The sequence below is a fragment of the Pipistrellus kuhlii genome, unplaced genomic scaffold (genome assembly GCF_014108245.1).
Source record: "Pipistrellus kuhlii isolate mPipKuh1 unplaced genomic scaffold, mPipKuh1.p scaffold_m20_p_6, whole genome shotgun sequence".
NCBI classification, from domain to species: Eukaryota; Metazoa; Chordata; class Mammalia; order Chiroptera; family Vespertilionidae; genus Pipistrellus; species Pipistrellus kuhlii.
This window is the reverse complement of record NW_023425562.1, coordinates 18,713,663-18,734,922: the sequence shown is the minus strand read 5'-3', so window position 1 is coordinate 18,734,922 and position 21,260 is coordinate 18,713,663. Positions and strand designations below refer to the sequence as shown.

At 36.8% G+C, this 21,260-nt stretch overlaps 1 protein-coding gene across 1 annotated transcript in view; it reads right to left on the bottom strand.

The window, feature by feature from the left end:
* LOC118707861 (netrin receptor DCC) overlaps positions 1-21,260 on the bottom strand; it is a 151,325-nt gene that overhangs the window by 62,419 nt on the left and 67,646 nt on the right. The window contains exons 8-10 of the mRNA XM_036418706.2: positions 19,638-19,832; positions 13,555-13,587; positions 717-782 (exon numbers count right to left, since the gene is read on the bottom strand). Coding sequence (XP_036274599.2) covers positions 717-782; positions 13,555-13,587; positions 19,638-19,832 — 294 coding nt within the window. The remainder of the gene's footprint in view (positions 1-716; positions 783-13,554; positions 13,588-19,637; positions 19,833-21,260) is intronic.

Here is a 21,260-nt window from a genome sequence, read left to right as displayed (position 1 = left end):
TTTTGAATACACGAAATGTATGTTTTTAGTAAATCAAACCAATCAACAATAGGAACGATTTTTTAAAAACCTATAGAGGAAAGTTATCATATATACATCAATGCCTGAGAGTTTGGCTAGTTTTTAACCAACTTCCCATAGTTCCTGCTTCAGCAAAACTCAGGTCAAGATCCATAAAACAACTCCCAACACCATCCTGCTTCTTCCAGGCAGTTCTCAGATGGCCTCTGTCTGGTGATCCTCAAAACCAAGAGTACATCAATAGGATGAACAGAACTAAATGTCTAATCTTGACTATGTGATGGGAAATTGGCTCTAAGTGCTAGAAGATTTTGAAGAGTAAATGTAATTTAGGCAAACATACTGGTAATGTCAACTTATGAAACTGATGCATTTCAATTCAATTTATCGTAGGTATCATCTCTCATAAAATTACACTTGGAAACACTTTAAATACATATAGCACTTTAAAATATATACATTTAAAAGCCCTCTGTCATTTATAAAATTCTCTATGCTTGGGCCTTTCTGACCCTGTTTTGTGTATTTGTGAGCTCTCTTCTGAGAGAATAGGCTACAGGTTTGTTAATGACTTCATGTTTTTATTTTTCCCACTAAAATCCCAAGTCTGGGAATTTTGGAACATGCTGCAGAGCTCTGGAATTAACCATTTAATTAATATAACCAATCCAATATAAACTAATTTATATACTTACCATTGAGAGTGCTTCTATCAATCAAATTAGTATCGACTGGCCAATAGCCTCCATCTCCATGACGACCTATGTATTGGGAAAACATATCAGAATGTCAGTGAATATACAGCATGAAAGCACAAAGGAAACAAAGCAGTCAGACAGAAATAATAAATATTTCAAAATACGCCAACAATGGAACATGATTATGCTGGCCACCTCGAAGAAAGCCCGAGGTTATTAATACCAATATACCTTGTGAGAATGTTATTTTCTGTGGAAGAAAACAAACCAACTCACAAAAATGGACTATTAAACAGGCTAAATTCAACCCCTGTTGGAAAGCTGGCCCCACCCCCCCAATATTCTTGCTAAAAAGTCACTAAAGGTACAACAGTGGTGCTAGTCTAGATGTTGAATCCCTGCACATCTTGGGACAGAAAGGTGCTCCTGCTCATGGCTTCCAGAGAGGCAAAGCCAAGTGCTCTTTGCTGCAGCAGGTTCTGTCTGCCCTGTTGTCCATGATATGACGTGGGCACGCTACCATTATTCCTTTACAAGGGACAACACACTTCATCTTACAACTGCACTTTGGTAGTCTTCGTGTTAATGTCAAGTAGGTGTCTGAAGAGAGCTACATATTAAACATGGAGAAAAGCAACACACCTGGCCTGAATATTTCTGACAAACACACCAAGAAAGAAAGAAACATTACATGATTGGAAATAGCCCCTTCTATTAAGTGTTCAATAGTTGTAAAATTAGTCCTTAACAGAACTGAGCCAGAAATTAACCAGATATAATGATTCTAATACCTTCATCTTTTCTTACATTTGTAGAACTATAATTATTTGATTAGAGTTTGTGTTCTAGATTTCTATTAGGTACATCATTTATGGAAAGACATTTGGGAATTGAATTTATATGCAAACACATACAAGAATAGAATTAATTCTCTGTTTTATTTGCTTCAGGGAGTTATTCCTGAAAGTGGTTTTAATCAGTGGATTCTGAAGTCCACTGGGGAGCCAGCTACAGTAACGGTGGTTTCCTCGCAGGCTTAGATTTTAGTTTTCTTCAAGTCCTGCTCTTGAGACCTTCATTTGCAGACCCAACACTCTTCTTACAAAGTTTTCCCAAGATCTCATTTTATTTACAAAATAGTGGTGAAGGGCTGACTTTAATTTTGTTAACAGACTATACATTCACAATTTAAAAAATTATTTTGATATCAAGTCAGCACTGAAGTTAGGATGGCAAGCTTCCAAAGCAATGCATAACTTAATGCAATCACTTCATATTCTGTTTTTAGCATAACCTGGTACATTTAAAATCTGCTGGCCAATGACTGTGGGTTTATAAAGAAGTGGAAATTAAGAAGAAGGCTCCTATTTGTGAGGAGGTGGTGGGGTTAGGGAGTGGTGAGAGAAGCAACTGAAATAAGGACCAATTATGTAAATTTCAGTGGGTTGGCTAAAATTTGGACAAACCTAACCCTTTTCCCAAACACCTTGCTTGTGTGACTCAGACACATTTGCAGTTTTCAATGAGCACAGGATAAGCTTTGCCCACTGGACATTGTAAGATCAATGTTGGAAGAAATGAAGTGAGACAGAAGTTCTGTATAAACAGTAAGATGACTTTTCTCATATCTGAAAGCAACTAGATTGCAAAGCACTCAGGCAAAAGAGATGCTAACAGCCCCATCACTTAGGCCAGTAAAGCAATAAATGATTCCTGTGGGGAGTAATCTTGATTGGCTGGAAATTGGGTATAGAGCCTGTGGAGGATTTGCCTCTCCCTCTAGCATCCCACAAATGTCTTTTTAATGAAGTTTCTCATTCTCCCAGCTAGGTTGTGGGGAGATGCAAAAAAACAAGCCCATAAGCACATCCACATATTACTTAGGCATAAAGCTCTATGGGTAGAGCACCCCTTAGATTTAGTGAGGCTATTAATTACATTGTGAATTTCAATATGTAGGAGAAAATCAGATGTCATGTGGTTCAAACTTTGAGTAAGATAAACGGACTCTCAACGTGCTTCCTAAATAAGAGGAGGCAGCTTAAAGCTTGAACTTTCTACTCACGAAATCTAGCATATTGACATTGGTGAACTTTTTATAACTAGATTAATACCATGAAAGAAAATTAAGTAACTCTTAACATGCCCAATAGAAAGTACTTTAAAGAAACTTGATATCATCAACTAACTAGATTGGATTTATGATAATTTAGAGTTCTTGCACCACTTCGGTAAGAAAATACAAAATTAGCTTCTTGTATATTGATGAGTCTGAGATCCCTTTTTGTCTAAAGATGTGAGAATCAAACATTAGTTTTGCCAAAACTGGTTTGGCTCAATGGATAGTGCATAAGCCTGCTGACTGAAAGGTCCCAGGTTCGATTCTGGTCAAGGGCATGTACCTTGGTTGTGGGCACATCCCCAGTAGGGGGTGTGCAGGAGGCAGCTGAATTGATGTTTCTCTCTCTCATTGATGTTTTTTACTCTATCCCTCTCCCTTCCTCTCTGTAAAAATCAATAAAATATATTAAAAAAATATTAGTTTTGTGTGCTATATTTCTGTTCTCTAAAATGTCTTTTAAATTCCAGGAAGGCATACTTTATGGGTAAAAAAAGTTTTTAAAAGGGATTCTCCCCTGGCTTTAAGGCAAGAATCAAAAGGTATCAATGAGGAGACACTGAGACTAAAGAGCGTGCTGTTATTGCATGGTAGTTCAAAGCACTGTTAAGGGCTTTTGGCTGTGGATTGACTATTGAATGCATTTAATTCACTTGGTTAATTTCATAAGCGCTGATTTAGGCAAACTGAGGACTAATTAAACTCTAGTACATGGTAAGTCAGTTACTGAAAGGATACATAAAAGATCCTAGAGGTCTTAATTTTATTAATGGAGCAAAAAACTGATAAAAATCCATTCAAAATATATTAACTGCCTACTGTATGCAAGGCACAGTCCTATGTCCTGAGGGAAGGGAGAGTATGCAATGATAAATTGGGTATGGATCCAGCCATGACAGTTAGAGTTGGTTTACGGTCCTATTTAGGCCTACTCATGATTAATATTAGCTAACTGCAGAGGCTTTTCATTTACTCTGACTTCGAAGATTTAAGAATAAGTTAATTCATAAATTACAATATTTTCATTGTGGTGAGTGCTATGCATGTAAAATGAAACATTAAAGTTTACATTAAATCCCTACTTCTAGCATATGTGGGCAGATGGAAAATATTTCCCATGACAAAATTTTTTTATTACCTGCTGAAACTTAATTCATTTCTACAGTCTTATTTTTTTCCGAGTGGATGTTTATAAGTTCAGGGAGGAATAAATGGAAAATTAATATGTGGAGGACATTGGCAAAAGAGGATATGGTATTTATAATGTATTCTTTAATCCATATTTCTGAGTGGGGATAACAGACGATGCCCCATAATGACACCACACGATCAATCCCAAGAGAAAAACATATGGCCCATAATCTAACTGAAATGGACAGATTTGTCACCTAACAAATGATCAATATATATCTCCTCAAGGATGCAGAGTGCTGAGAGAGCTTCTTGATCTTAGAATTACTCTTAGAAAATAATTTGGGTGATAATGAAGGAAACTGCATTGATTTTTATATCATGTATACTGGTGGATAAAGATAATCCATTAATGCCACTTGAATACAGTTTCACTGTCTAGTACACAGATCATAGTGAGATATATTTAAAGCAGATGGTTTTTCAGAGGCAGGAAAATCTAAGAGATCAATTTATCATATAGTTGGTAACTTTGCTGACTTTGAGCAAAGTCAGCAGGATATCTATAAACCAGGCAGCAAAATCACAACCCACACCTAGGATATTTCAAACATATATTAATAAAAATAACTAATAAGCTCTTCCTACCTTTTCCTAAGATTCAACACATTGTTTTCAAGTTAACATGAAGGAAAGTTTGTAGATTAAAAAAGAAGAGTAAGGTGGGTAAGCTTAGAAAGCCAGGCAAGGATGAAATAAGAAAAATTCCTACCTGCCCCACCAAAGAGTTAGAATTTATCTTGTAGGGGACAGAGATTCACCGAAGTATACTAAGCAGAAAAGTGACTCAATTAAATATGTATGTTAGTAAGATTATTCTGGCTGAGTTGTGAAGAGCAAATTAATTAGAAGAGGCTGTTATAATAAATAGGGTGAGACTAATATTAATTACAAATCCATGAGGCAGACATTATTAGCTCCATTATATAGATGAGTAAACTGCGGTACAGAAACACTAATTTACTCATTTTATTAAATAGCTGAAGCTGCCTGACTCTGTGATTATCTCATCATTATTAGGCAAATGGATAAATAAGAGGAGGAATGGGAAGAGGGTTGGGCATAAATTAGAGCGCTTCTTAGAGTTGATCCTGGCATGTAAATGTGAGAGTGTAGGTGAATGAGTGTGACTGGAGGTTGTAGGTCTGTTCTCCATAGGGAAAATGGAGCAAAACAGACTTTGGAAGAGAATCGCAACAGTTCAGTCTGTAACTATAGAGAGCACTGGGACAAGTGAAGGTGACCCTTGACAAAAGGCATAGAGGAAGTGGACTGATAAGGCGAGGAAAACTCTGAAAATAACACACTGAGGCCCTATCCAGATCTTCATTTCCCTGCCTTTGCCCCATACTCTCCCATCATCAGTAAATAGTGAATGGGGTTTGCAGTACTCTGGCTCCAGGGGAGCATGTTCGTCTTTGGTGGCCAGTGTAGACAGTAGGTACTTGATGTGTTGAGAAGTAGTGAGGCCCAAGAACTACTGTGAGCAGAGAAAAACAGCCAAAGCCCATTGCCAATGTGTCTTCATCACAGAGCCCTAGTTTTCCCAAGGGGACCCTAATTGTCTACTGAACACATCCTGCAAATCTCCTTTGAGCAGCTTTTTGGTTTCTTGATTTCTCCATTTTGGATTTTCTCTAAGTAAAGGTTCCAGTTATCTTTCCATTTGTGGTCATTGGTGTGGATTCAATTCTACTCATATATTTAGAGGCCAGCCATGGTTTTAAGAGTCTTCTATACTACTTACACACAGTAATTGCCCATCTCAAGCCCTATAATACACTACACATTGACGGTACCTGCTGGTTTAGCATGTCGCACTTGAATGTTTGTATATTCCTCCTAACTATGTTGCATGCTTCTTTTTAATGGCCAGGTAGAACTCTGCTTATTTCTTAGGCTTCCTTACAAGTAGCTCAGGAATAGGCATAGGTACCAGCAAGTTGGCAAAAGTGAGTCCAATTCCTTTCATACTGCACATTTGACATTTCAAAAACTCATCAGTGCCTGCTGTCTTTTGATTTTCTCCTTTCTGTACTCAGAATTACAAGCAGCTGTGAAATGCAAGTCTATAATTTTCTGCTAACAAGAAATGACAGGAAGGGTGGTGGAGGTCAAGAAAAGAGCACAGGAGGTCAGAATCATCTACCATTGCCTGGATCACACAGAACTTGTTGTTTTTCTGTTGAACTTTAATTTAACAGATGAATATTGAATATATGATACTTTTTCTCTACTGGAAAAATACTATCCCATCTTTTTCATATCCCCCAAGATCAGTAACATGTACAGTACCCACAGCCATGAGCACTACTCCTCTGAACTATTCTTTTGATTAGATGACAAAGTCTATCTTTCTAGATTATTCCATGATTGTTTCCCAAAAGATCTGTGCCATCATAATTCGACAAAAACACTTATCTGGCACCAATAAGTAGAATCCATTCACAACTAGAATCTGGACATTCAGAGAGGAAGGACATGACCATGTGAATCAGACCAGTCATCTGCCATCAAGGAATTTACAACCTGGCCTAGGGTTTGAGAATATAAATAGCAAAGTATAAGAAAGGGACCACATAGCAATGAGTAAGTCAGATGTTAAGGGCATATAGAAGGATAAAAGATTGCAGTATATGGATAAATTGGTCAGGAGGCTAGAAGAGGGAAGGAAGTTGGGGTCAAACAGTTAGGGTCTTGATGTCAAAGAACTGACTCCATTCTGTAAGGAACAGTGAAGCATTGTTTTGGAATGAAAATTCAGGAGGTAGAGTCCAGGACTGATAGAAGTGGGCAGGGAATAAAGCTAGGAACCCGGTATTTAGCGAAAGAAGGGCATTCAGCCACACAATGAGTGTTACAAGAGGAACTGATTTCAATAATCTTTTGGAGGATTTGTTAACAGAAATGTCTACCTTTCAAGTCTTAGAAAGTTAAAATTACACCATGAATTGTATCAGTTCTTATGAGTACTGAGTATGTTGTTTTCTTTCAAAGTTATCCATTAGAACATAAAAGCCCCTGAGACATCGACTGAAGCAGCTACTTGCCTGCTTGCTGGGAACACAGTTAGGCACCTCAAATGCTTTATTTAAATTACTTATTCATTTTTTTTGCCTTTACTTCTCCACCAGTCATAATTTCTAAAGTTGCAAAAATTTCTACCATAGGAAAGCACAGGTGAGGATAGCTTTTTAAAAGGAGTGGAGCAAGTACTTGAATAATAAAATGAATTAAAACAACACACAATAGCAGGGCAAAAAGAGGTTTTCATTTTCAATTAAGCATCTCCCACCAAAAGGTGATAGAGGTTTCAATTCTTCAAACAGCAGTTAGGGTACTGTGATCCAAACCCTGCAAAGTTTGGGTTATATTCACTAAATTGCAAGCTTTCTTTTCTTTTCTTTTCTTTTCTTTTCTCTTTTCTTTTCTTTTCTTTTCTTTTCTTTTCTTTTCTTTTCCTTTTCTTTTCTTTTCTTTTCTTTTCTTTTCTTTTCTTTTCTTTTCCTTTTCTTTTCTTTTCTTTTCTTTTCTTTTCTTTCTTTTCTTTTCTTTCCTTTTCTTTTCTCTTTTCTTTTCTTTTTTTAATTTTTATTGATTAAGGTATTACATGTGTCCATATCTCCCTATTGCCCCCTTACCGCATCCACTCCTATACATGCCCTCACCCCCGACTGTCTTGTAAGCTTGACTAGGCTGCCTTGGAAACAATTAGTATTCTGCTTATTTATGAGATTAAAACCATGGGGGCGGTGTAAAATGGCAGGGGTAGTATTAAGTAGTTGCCTGCATACCCTAGTGAGGAAAGACAAGGCCTTTAAACCAGATGCACTTACTTGAGGCCATTTAGGTTTCACTTCTTGATAACAAAGTAGAAACCAATGAAGTCATTGAATTTCCAGAAATTGTACAGTGGTTCAGAGAAGAAATTCTCAGGTTAGTTAGCCTGGGAATGCATCTCGGTCTAACCATATACATATGGTGAGAATTTGGGCAAGTTTTATCCTGCATTCCATTTTCTATGTCTGTAGGGATGCTATGAGAATTCAATATGGTAGAACGGGTGCAGTGTGCTGAAGAGTGACATATCACAGGAATGGTAAAAACATGAGGTGCTTCACTATGCAAAGATGCTATGCCTTCCTCCCCCCCCTTAATTCTAATATTAATTCTAAAACTCGATCCTCTTAAATCCTGAAAGAAACAAAAGGTAACTTGGGCTGAAGTCATCATTTTAGAGGTGAGGATGCTGAGAGATCAGTAGGTGCCCGAAGTCACACAGGAGGTCCCAGTGCAAGATGGACCACACACCATGATTGCTAATGAGAAAGCAGAGCATTATGGGTCTATAGGAGAGTAATTCTCTCTCCCCAGTAGGAGGGCAGTTCTCAGCAGGCTGCCTTCTTCTGGGTCAACTAGCCTAGAACCTTCTGCCTCTTTTCCAGGCCTGGCGTTTTAGATCAACCACTCAAGCTATGGAGAATTAAAGAAAACTAAGAGTGCTCAAAGCAAGCATTTTCATCCTAATTCTCTCAGCAATGCTACAGATTGTGTCATGAAAATTCCTGACTCTTTAATATACCATGTCATGGCAGGCATAGAAACATACATGACTTGTAAATGTTTATGCTCATGCTAAGAATTACCAACTTTCACTCATGCACACTTCAAACAGGAGTCTGATATTTGTGAGTAAACAAAATGTAAGGACATAAAACAGTATTTTAATATTAAAAGTTTGATCTAATAATCATTTTTGAGAATTTGTTAAATTTCCTGACTATCTTCACCACAACCTCCAAACAAAAATATTTTTAAAAAACAATTGTGAGAAGCTCTAAAAAGGCTCAAGCTAAATGTAGAAAAATAAAAAGCCAATTTTTTTTTAGAAGTCTGCAATAGAAAAACTATAAACTCTGGGAGTAAGAGAGAAACATGTTTGGGTTCCAACTCTGTCTACAAGTATATTCTTGTGATTTGGGGGAAAACATAACCTCTGCTTTCTCATCTGAAAGTCTGCGAAGACAATCGGCTTTCCTTTTGAAGGTAGATGCTATGAACTGAATTGGGTCTCTCCCAAACCCCACATTCATATGTTTGGAAATATGAGCCTTTATGGAAATAATTGATGTTAAATGAGGTCATAAGGATGGAGCTCTGACCCAACAGGATCTGGATCCATATAAGAGGAGATCTGAGGATTTGGACAGAGAGGGTCAGTGAGGGGGAAAGAGATCAACCAAAGAACTTGTATGCATATAAGCATAACTAATGGACACAGACAATAGGGGAGGGTTGTGGGTGTGGTGAAGGTCAGGGGGTCGGGGACAGAATGGGAGAGGACAATGGGAAAAGGGGACATAATATGTAATACTTTCAACAATAAAGATTTTTTTTTTAAAGGGGGGAGATTTGAAAGAGCTTGTCCTCTGTCTGCCACTTGAGGCCTCATTGAGGGAGGTGTCTCCTATCCAGGAGGAGAGCCCTCACTCCAGACCTCGATGCAAGGCCTCCTGCTTCCAGAACTGGGAGAAAACCCACTTCTGTGGTTTAACTCACCCAGCGCTTGGTATTTTACATTAGTCTCTCAAACTGATGTTCCTGGGTTTCCTGAGACTGTGGTTGGAAAACTGCAGATTGCGAGCCACATGTGGCTTTTTGGCCCCTTGAGTGTGGCTCTTCCACAAAATACCATGGCCTGGGAGAGTCTATTTTGAAGACATGGCATTAGAAGAAGTTTAAGTTTAAAAAATGTGGCTCTCCAAAGAAATTCCAATCGTTGTACTGTTGATAGTTGGCTCTGTTGACTAATGAGTTTGTCGACCACTGTGACCTGAGAAAAGAGCTGTCAGGATCATATATACTCAGTGCTGAGACTTCCCACGAGCAACGTGAAGCTAACTTTGACCTAGACTGAAAGCTCTTTGCCTTTGTTTGAGATGATTCACAGAGCTGGGAAAAGGAAGGCCAATATTGGGGAAATATCCAAACTTTACAGATATATGTTAAAAGCATGTGTGTTCATGTATGCATGTAGCATACATGTGATGACTATACTTGGTGGTTAAAAACAGGGTTTTTGGAACATGATTGTCCCAGTGAGAATCATAGTCACACTGCCTGTTAGCTGTGTGTTTATAGGAGAGTCACTTTACCTCTCAGAGCTTCCGCTTCTTCATTGCCAAAACAGAGAGGAGACAGGAATAGGATTTAACAGTATTGATATGAGGATCTGAGCCAATTGGTGGTATGCTCTTAGAACAGGGAGTGATAATAAGAGCTTCAAAAGGGTTCATTTTAATTTTATATATGCACATATAGACCCAAACAAATTGACAGGGGTTTTACCAAAATATGGAAAAAAATAAAAACCTAAAGTGGAACATTTCTATACCCTTTTCCTCTATTTCACATAGGTCATACAATTTCCCTGCCCTACCTGACCCTCTGAAAAATTAAGTTGCTTAATCTCTAAAATCTCATAATTACTTTGGCCACAGATGCCTGGGAGACACCAGAAAAAAAAAGTAATTAAGACATGGAACAAGAGATAAGGGCTACAAAAAGGAGAAATTATAGAGTAGCTTGAGATTAGAGGATTTGTTTAGCAAATAAATGCTAGATAACACCAATTTACAATTACAGAAAGGGAAAAAGAGTTCCATGTGAAGTCTATCATTTTAATACTGTTATTACCATCACTCAGAAGAAATGCTCTCTCCCCAATCCACAAATGATTAGAATATAACTGACTTTTCCTTTTCACAGTAAAGTTCTTCAGGCAGATTTTCAAATACAAGAAAAAGTTACTGTGACCAGAGCCTACTATTTTAAAACCATTCAAACAATTCTCACTTTTTTTCTCATATAAGATCAAGTATATTTAGGGTTCATCCTGAGTTAACTTTGACCCAGAGTGCTAAATTTTTTCTCAGAGGGAGTTTTCTCTCCACAGAAATTCAGCACGTGTCATAAATGTAACACAAAATGGGACCATTTCACTGAGGGAAGGGGCAAATTGGTCTACCAGTGAGCACAGTAAAGCATAATGACTGATTTGCCAGGTGCTGAGCCAGTCTCTTCCTACTGTTTTCTTCAATCTTAGAGGAATCTTTACTCTGGGCTATTTTTTCACGCACTTGGTCATCAACCCAGAAGACTAATTTTGTTTAGAAATAGCTCTTTATATGCTATTTTATATGTCTTCTTTGTAAGAATGTAAAAATATTTCTTATCACCACTAAATTATATCAGTCCAATGACATCAACTTACAAGTGATTTGAGTTTGACGTAAAATTTAGATCCTATCAATTTGACCAACTGTATACCAGCTGCGATTGAATAAGGTACCACATAGTATATGGTAAGTGACAGAATCTTCCTAAGTAATGTTAGATGAAGAAAAAGAACAATTGCTGGGCTGTATTAAAAGACAATAATCTTGGGGAATTCCTTTGTTCCTGATAATTGACCTGATTTCACTGTCAATTTGAAAATCTGAGTAAAATACAGAGGGCATGTGGGAAATAATTTATTCTCCTTTCTTTTACAAGAAAAAAATTCAGTTATAAAATATGTTTTGGTATCTTAAAATAATATTTAAAAAGAGTTAATTGAAAAAAACACACAGCAAAAACAATTTAACGGAACTGAGACTATGAAAAGGAACCAAGAAACAACTGGAAATCCATTAATGGAGAAGCTTGAGCACTCCATCGCCCAAGTAGCTATGAATGTAACATTTTCTCTGGTTTGAACATTTCTCTCTCTCTAAATAAAATTTTAACTTTAAACATTTCTCTCTGTCTAAATATAATTTCAAAAATTAGGGGCTAACTGCCTGTGGAAGTTCCAAATTCATTAAGTTTAAAAAGCTATGAGAGGTTGTTTTAGTTATTTTTAATCACAAATAAAAATCCTCACTTTTGTTAGTTAATAAATGATTCCAGCATTGGATTTGGCCAGCACTAATATTTACTTTAGCTAAGCAAATATATGCTAACTGTTAATTACTCATCATTTGTAGTTTTACAAAAATGACTATTTAGTAGATATTAATCTTAGGAAAATATTTTGAGTGGAAGCAAGCAGGTGCAGAGAGGTGATGGATGGGAAAACTAACTTACCCTGAGTGGGCATTGCTGGGCATGGCATCACTGCTGTTCCTCCCACACCATGTCCCCACAGCAGGGGCATGTCATAAGGACTGGAACTAAGCCTGAATAGAGGATCATTAACTAAAATACCACTTATGCAGGCAGTGAGCCTTACCAACCACAGATGCTTACAATTTAAAAAAAAATATATATATTTTATTGATTTTTTTACAGAGAGGAAGAGAGAGGGATAAGAGAGTTAGAAACATCGATCAGCTGCCTCCTGCACACCCCCTACTGGGGATGTGCCCGCAACCAAAGTACATGCCCTTGACCAGAATCAAACCTGGGACCTTTCAGTCCGCAGGCCAATGCTCTATCCACTGAACAAAACTTGTTTGGCAAAAGTAAAAAAAAATATATATATTCTTGTTGAAAATGATGTTTCCCCCAGTCTACAAGACAGGACTTTATGAGACCTGATACTTGCAAGTAGGTTGTGCTGACAGTCGATATCCAAAACAGAAGACACATTATAGGCTCTGAACCAACAAATAAGCAACACAGACTATAACCAGTGGTGAGTATTTCCAAATTTGCCTTTCTTTAAAGAATTAACATCCCCCCCAATAAAACTCATAAATATTATTTTTTCTCATCTTAAAAATTATTTTTTCGCATCTAACATCCCACTAGTCACTCATAGTGAAAAAATAATGGAATCTTAATTGTTCACTCTATGAATCATGATATTAGCAAATTCACATCTCCCTGTGAGTTGATGGATAACTCTCACTTATCCCCATTTTCCTTTGTGTACAACCATCCCTGTTTCTCTACACAAGTCAAGCTGTTAGCAAAAGAGTGGGAAGAGGATAAAATACTCCAAGTCCACCCAGCATCTGATTCAAGGAATGAAAGCTATCTGGCTTTGGAATGAACAATAGTGATGCCCTAAAAGAGTTGCCCTCACTTTGTTTTTATTAATTGCAGGAAGCTCATGGCGGAGGACAAGCACACATGATTTATGTTGCTTCTCTGAGGTACTGCAGAACTTTAATCCGGAGTGCAGGAGAGGGTGCGAGAGCAGCTTGGAAATTATGCTGAGCTTAATTATACTTAATGTGAATTATTCAGAAGTGCACACAGAGACTAAAAATTTATTCCCTACAAAGAAGCTTGACGTTTTAATTGGTCCTCAGAATAGAGACAAAACAATTTCCTCTCAAGAAAATTTACATCTTCCCTATCAGAGCCTCAGCCCCATCCAAGCAGAACTTCATTAACAAGATTAATTATCACCCCAGAATGGGCTCCATCAGATGTATGGCCCAGTTGAAAAGAGGAATACAAAATAGTGACTGACAACTCTGACAGACAGGACTGACTCAAGGAGGGAAAAACGTGACAGGTTGAGCCACACCGTACCTTGGTCGTTAGCCATTTTGTCAGGGTGTTCCACTGTGGGGAGAAAAAGAAATATTATTAGATTTTGACAGTTCCCAGAAAGAAAGCTGACATTTTAAGTTGACAGTTTTTGTTAGCAAGTTCTTAAATCAAGGCCAAGGCCCTATGGAAAAAAATAAGGAATCAAGGTTAATGTAATTATTTCTATTAAATAATTAGAAGAAAAAATGAAAATGTTTTTGTTGTATAAACGTGTTCTTAAAAAATATATTATTTGTCACATTCCTCTAACCATAAACTCAGAATGATCATCATACAGGTCTCATTAAAAATACAATAACCATAAAAATGCATGTGATTTAGTTAAGCATAATACTCCCCAGGTCCCTTTCTTTTATGTTAATATGTCGACATATGAAAAGGGTAAATTAGAAAAGGTATCTTAATAAAAAGCAGACTTTAAATTCTGAATGAGTCTTTAAAAAATGCTATATACAAGTGTTTATTACAGTAAGATTCTGTAAACTTTATATAAATTTGATAAATGTCTTTGTATCTCCTCAAGATTAACATTCTTTAATTCACCAGGCTAATCTAATAATCTCTAATAGAATCATTACAATTTAATTTTTGTCTTGATCTTCTCTCCTATTTCTCATTGAAGAGTAAAGGCACCTCAAAATACATTTTATGATAGTATTAAGGTGTTTTTGATGAAAAGTGCTTTTAATAGGCAACTGAATTAACTGTACTTTATAGACAAGGCTAGAACCCTACTATAGCTTTGAAGGATGGGCGTCATGTTGTAGGAAATGCCATTCTGGTTTTCCAGTAAGAATGGGGAATGATATGCCAGGATCATATCTGATCACACAATCCAGGAAGGATAAATGTCTGGTAGCCAGAAGAGACATGCTTGAGAAACTACCATACGCAGTAATACATATTTAGGGGAGAACTGTTTGCAATAATATAAAACAAACAAAAATTAATCTTGTTTTTATTGATCTCTCCCTTTGTCTTTAATTATATACATGCATTGTCTGTAGTCTAAGCAATTTTTAGCAAGTGACAAGTAAATGTTATTGTGGACAATCTGATCTCTCTTCTTATCTTCTGGATTTGCTTTATGGTTAGCAAATCTGGGCTGAATATTGCTTGGGAAACTTTGAATGACTCAAGAAAGGTTATCTACTCAAGAGTACTTTCCAACAATGACCAAATATATTCCAATAGTTACTTTTTATTAAAGGCAAATAATGGCTTAAAAGTATTGTAATTTGTACTTTGACTTTTTAATGGCTTCTGTCATTTGTCAAGAAAATAATGGATTTTGTCACAAAATTCTTTGAAGACTAAAGCTTTTTTTGTATTCTGATACAGAGCTTTCAGTTCTATATTTTGGATGGAAGAAGTGCACAGAATGATGATTAAGGATCCCCCGAGAATACACCATATTCTGCTGCTGAGTTGATTCAGTCCCTCCACAGAAATCCTCATTGGTCTCCTCCTGTGGTTGGCAAACTAGGCTCGCGAGCCACATGCGGCTCTGTGGCCCCTTGAGTGTGGCTCTTCCACATAATACCACGGCCTGGGCGAGTCTATTTTGAAGAAGTGGCGTTAGAAGAAGTGTAAGTTTAAAAAATTTGGCTCTCCAAAGAAATTTCAATCGTTGTACTGTTGATAGTTTGCCCTGTTGACTAATGAGTTTGCCAACCACTGGTCTACTTCATCCATCCTCCCTATTACTTTTCAGGCCAACAGGAAGAAGCTTACTTTACTGGAAGAAATAGCCATGTGACAGGCAGAGATAAACATGATTCTTATTCATCTTCCAAGGGTTCAACAGTATGTAGGTATTATAATGGGGAGGGTCTGGGGAAGGGAGGTGGCTATTTGCAGGATCCTGTGGGGTCAAGAATCAAGTTTCAGAGTCTTTTAATTAACATTTCAAAGAAAGAGACAGATACATCACCTATACCATGTGCATAACGGGTATAATACCTTAATCCATTTTTAATTATAAATGTCTCTTTAATTAACCAGTGATTACTTATTGAGTTTCCTGTACCTCTCTGGCTGGTGCCTAAAACCAAAAAGGGATAAAACTCCAGTCTCAAGTAGAAGATGTGTCTATCTTACAAAGACTGAATATAAGCCTGAGGGCACTTGCCTGAGGGGCATGATTACAACAAAGCACTTGCCTGCTACCCAGTAGACCAGTGTTTTTCAACCTTTTTTGGGCAAAGGCACACTTGTTTCATGAAAAAAATCACGAGGCACACCACCATTAGAAAATGTTAAAAAATTTAACTCTGTGCCTATATTGACTATATATAAAGTAATTCTCTTGAATAGGAATCAAAAAAACACAAAGAAAGTATTTTATAATTACTTTATTATGAAATATTAAGTAAACAAAATAGTGAAAAATTATAAAATTCTTGTCTTGTCTGCACCTACGGCACACCAGGCAACATCTCGCGGCACACAGCGGTTGAAAAACGCTGCAGTAGACTACCTTGAGCTTCCTCAGCTTCAGGAGAATAGGCAAACCTTTCTATTTGTCAAAGTTACAGTCTGATGAACAGTGGCCCTATGTTTTGAAGCAGCTTTGGAAAATGAAAATCTTAAATCAGAGAACAATAGTGTGATTTTATGTCTTTAGTGTAAATTTGGTTCATGTGGCTTCAAATCTCTTACAATGAGTAATTTATTTACCTTAGAACATTTGTCATCCTAAGTGACAGGTAAGATGCATGCATGTAGAATATTGATTATTTTAAAAGATGGGAGATATAAATATTCTATGTAATAAAAGAATAATATGCACATTGATCATCACTCCAACACACGAGATGGCTGCCCCCACGTGGTCAAAGATAACTGCCCCCATGTGGACACAAGATGGCCAGGAGGGGAGGGCAGTAGGGAGGAACCAGGCTTGCAAAGGAGGGCAGTTGGGGGTGATCAAGCCTGCAGGGGAGGGCAGTTAGGGGATGACCAGGCCTACAGGGGAAGGCAGTAAGGGGAAATCAGGCTGGTGGGCAGAAGTGGTTAGGGGCAATCAGGAAGACAGGCAGGCGAGCAGTTGGGAGCCAGCAGTTTTGAATTGTGAAACAGATGTCTTACTGCTCATTTAGGATTGGGCCTAAACGGGCAGTTGGACATCCCTCGAGGGGTCCCAGATTGAAGGGGTGCAGGCTGAATTGAGGGACACCCCCCCCCCCCCATGCATGAATTTCATGCACTGGGCCTCTGTTTCTATATAATTTCAAGTGCACTCAAGATATCTAAAACTCAGTGTACTACATATGAGCAGGATCTGTTTAAAAAACTTTTAATTGGTTATTAATGGAGCATGACATACATAGGATAGACAATATTAAATATTCCAATTGTGATATTAGAAATGATTTTTATGGACTATTACGACTTAGAGCAAATTCCTGGATTCCTTCTTAATGCTGGAGATCATTTAATAGATGAGTGTAGGACACTGAGGGTAAACAGTACCAAATGAGGTAGGGAGTTCATTACACAATCCACAGGATGATTATCCATGTGGGCCTGTAAATCCCGTGATAACTCATCATTCTGCTGCTTAACACATTTGGATGCCTTAAGTCATTTTTAAACCCTTTCTGAGATCTCCAGTTGGCACACGTTGTGAGCATGAAATTAATTTGGCACTTGTCTGTAGATAAAGATGAAGCGTTTGTGAAACATTATCGAGTTACATTTCATGCTCCCACAAAATGAATAACCAGTTTCCTGTCAATTGCTCATTTGGAATGAAACCTGATTTAGACATGAAGTCCTAAAAACCTGGATAGACAAAGATTAGCTCATTTCCTCCTATCTCCCTCCCAACTTCTACTCTGTCATTAAGAACCATCACAGGCTCAGGCTGAATGCTTGCTTGTGTGTTCCTGGCAAACTTTCAGATGTGCTATTACCAAATCCAGCTTTTGAATAGCTTACTCACAGAATTCAAAAGGCCACTGTTTATCAGGCTACCATCCCTAGGAGAATCGAGAAATAGACTATACAATTTTTCTAAAACTCTTCGTTAGTACGTTAGATGACTGGGTGAAAATGTGAGACATGCGTTTCTAATTTTTTAGTTGTTTGTCATCCTGTAACATCAAGTTTTCAGCCAGATGTAGAGGCACAATGTGGTCAGATCCAAGAGCTAAGAATCCTTCCTTGGTACAAGATACATCATTCCTTAAGTATCGATCTTTAAATATCAGCTATACAACATTGAAATTATTTTTAATTAGTGAATGATAGAAGCCCTTGAAATCATCTGTCCTCAAAAAAAAAAAAAAAAAAAAAAACCAATAAAAAAACCCCACACACAACAAACAAAAATAACATTCTGCTTTAAAAAATATGTGTATGAAGATTATTTTGATGTAAATACTATTCCTGGGCCTGAGTATTTTTCTATCCTTAAACGAAGTGCTGAACATATAACTCTCCTTGAATTGAGTGCTCATTTTTATTCTTGCAAGCATGCGGGTTTTCTTCCAATCATCCTGCAAATTGTTGTTGCTGACCTCCCTCCTTAAAATAAACACATTCATTTTGTTTTAAGTTTTCTACCTTGCCATATCAAAATATCCTTTAATGTATAAGGACAATAGATCTTAAAAGAAGATGCTTAAATTTGGCAAGAATATGCCATCCACATAGTAATTCAATACTTTTTAGTTTTTCTTCCCTCACATTAAATGTCTAAAGTGTTTCATTATATTTCAAATGGAACCAACATACAAGAAATCAATACAAAAGTCCAGTGATTATTAGTGAAAAAAGTCAGTTGAAATGCCTGCCTTCTGCGGAAGGCAGCAAATGCAGCAAATACAACAGATCTTCCTAAGACATGCTGGCTTAAGAAATAAAATATACATTTTAATTATTTAGTTTTCATATTGTTTTCTAGTTATATTGATAAATAATTGACATTTACCACTGTATAAGTGTAAGATGTGTGGCCTGAGGGTCTTATTTACATATATGGTGAAATAATTACCATAAAAAGTTTAGTGAACATATATGCATAGCCCATGGACACAGACAACTGTGTGATGAAGGCCATGAGGGTAAGTATGGACTGGGTAGAGGTGGGCAAAGGAGAGGAAATAGTGTCAACAATAAAATTTTTAAGAAAGGTTTAGTTAACATAAATCATTTCATATATATAAAATAAAATAATAAAAAAATTCTTGTGATGAGAACTCTTAGAACCAACTCTCAACAAAATTCCTACATATGTTATCCAGCAATGTTAACTGTAGTCCTTACGTTGTACATTACATCCTTAGTACTTCTTTATATTATAACTGGAAGTTTGTACCTTTTGACTACCTTCCTCTCATTCACTCTGCCTATCCCTTGACTCGCATAACAAAAACATTTGATCTCTTTTCTATGAGTTGGATGTGTTTTTGTTTGTTCGCTTTTTAGATTCCACATGGAAGTGAAATAATAAAGTGCTTGTTTTTACCTGTCTGACTTATTTTACTTAGTATGATGCCTTTGAGATCTAACCATTTTGTCACAAATTGTAGGAATTCCCATTTTTTATGGCTGAATAATAGTCTATTGTGTATGTATACCACAATTCCTTAATCCATTCAACCACTGATGGACATTTAGTTTGTTTCCACATCTTGATTATTTTAAATAATGCTCTTATGAACACGGGGGTGTAGATAGCATATCCAGATAGTGTTTTTATTTCCTTTGAATAGATTTTCAGAAGATGAATTACTGGATGGATCACATAATGGTTTTATTTTCAATTTTCTGAGAAACCTCCATACTGCTTTCCATAGTGGCCGCACCAATTTACAACCCCACCAACAATGTACATGATTCCCTTTTTCTCCACATCATGGCCAGCACTTGTTATCTCTTGCGTTTTTGATGATGGCCAGTAGAATAATAGGAGGTGATAACTCATTGCAGTTTTAATTTGCATTTTAGTTTTTTTGTAATGCCCGTATGTGGTCATGATGCCAACAGAGACGGTAGAAGGAAATTCATAACAATCCCACAGGAAAAGAGAGGCAATAGCAAAAAATGATTCAAACCTTTCAAAGTCCTGAAGAGGATGGGATCAGAGAGGGGCCCCACTCCTTTCACATTTCGTGCTTGAATTCGAAAGTAATACATAGTGTCAAGATTGAGATCCATGATCTGGTGAGTAAGGCGATCACCACTGATGGTTTCCATAACCCAGTCATCAATTGGTATGTTCTTGTCCAAGGTATAAAACAAGATGTAAGCTGCATAAATAGATGAACGCAAACTTTGTTAGTAGCCTGCTCTATGACTGCTCCGAAACATCCATGTTTCCCAATTGTAATTTGCAATTATTATATTATGTATCCACAATCTATAAACTACAGCTTTGGGTTTGGCAAGTAATAATATATTTTTTTCATATTGCAAGGATTAAATAAATAATTGCTTCAGTGTGCAGAACCTGAAAATGGCATGATAGAAATAAAAAAAAATTACTTGTCATTTAAAAGTGTGAGGATTCTGATGCCTATAAATTCTAATTATTGGTTTATTTTAATATATAAGCATGACAAACATGTAAAACACAGATAACAACTCTGTATAATGTTTACCATATTCCAATAATGAAAACAAGGAGCATTTATTTTGGCTTATGCTTAAATAATAAAAATACTCTGAGAAGTATAAAACGCCATGCTTGTTTAAAGTGTTATAAAAGAAATGATCAGCTATGTTTATTGTAATAGCACCATGAGGCTGGCCGAAGCACTGTTGCTTCCTTTCGAAGATGATAAAGTTAAAGATGACCCAAGCTAGGGAATAAAAAGCTAGGATCATATCCTCTACTGTTTTGCTGAAAATACAACTCTACTTCTCCTAGTCCATCCCACCTAGAAAAAAAAAAAAGACAACGTATTTCTGGATAATTGTAGGTTATTTAATTACTATTTCAAATGTTAATAATATAGCATTGGATAGTATCATTTGCCCTCTGTATTAGGGGATGTTACTTGAATACTGGTAGGGTACTCAGTGGTGATAGTCTGACATGCACCCAAGTAAACCTATAAAATATTAATATTCTAATATTACATTTAGCCAAAATTATATATTATTATATTTTTATTATATTATTATAATTATATTATTATTATAATAATAAAAATTAGATTTTATTTAAACACCTTAATTCAGAATTTTGTTCTAGACTATCAGGTGACACTGTAAAATAGCTCATCATAGGTGTCTTTGGTCTATGGACATAGTGCCAGCCTACATTTTTGTTAAAATTCTGCACAGATGGCTATATCAGCTAGGCCACAAATGTCCCTAGTTCTATTCTTATACCCTGAATGTTCTTTATAAAGCATATTTTTTAAAATAGCAGTCTTTGATTGACCTGTTCCTTCCTTTTGAGCCCTGCTTATCTTGTTTGGATTGGGGACCCTCCACATAAATCTTTTGTGGTTATGTCACAAGATTCTTCGATTCAGATTCATTTTCCTTCCCCAATAACCATGCGCACTACCTACATGAAAACACACACATTTACTTCAGGTGGACTGCAATGAGGTCTCCCTACTCCAGGTGTCGGCAACCTGCGGCTCCAGAGCCGCATGCGGCTCTTTTGAAGCTTCACCGCGGCTCTGACAACGTGCAAGCCTGTGTGAAAATGAAGGTAACGTCTT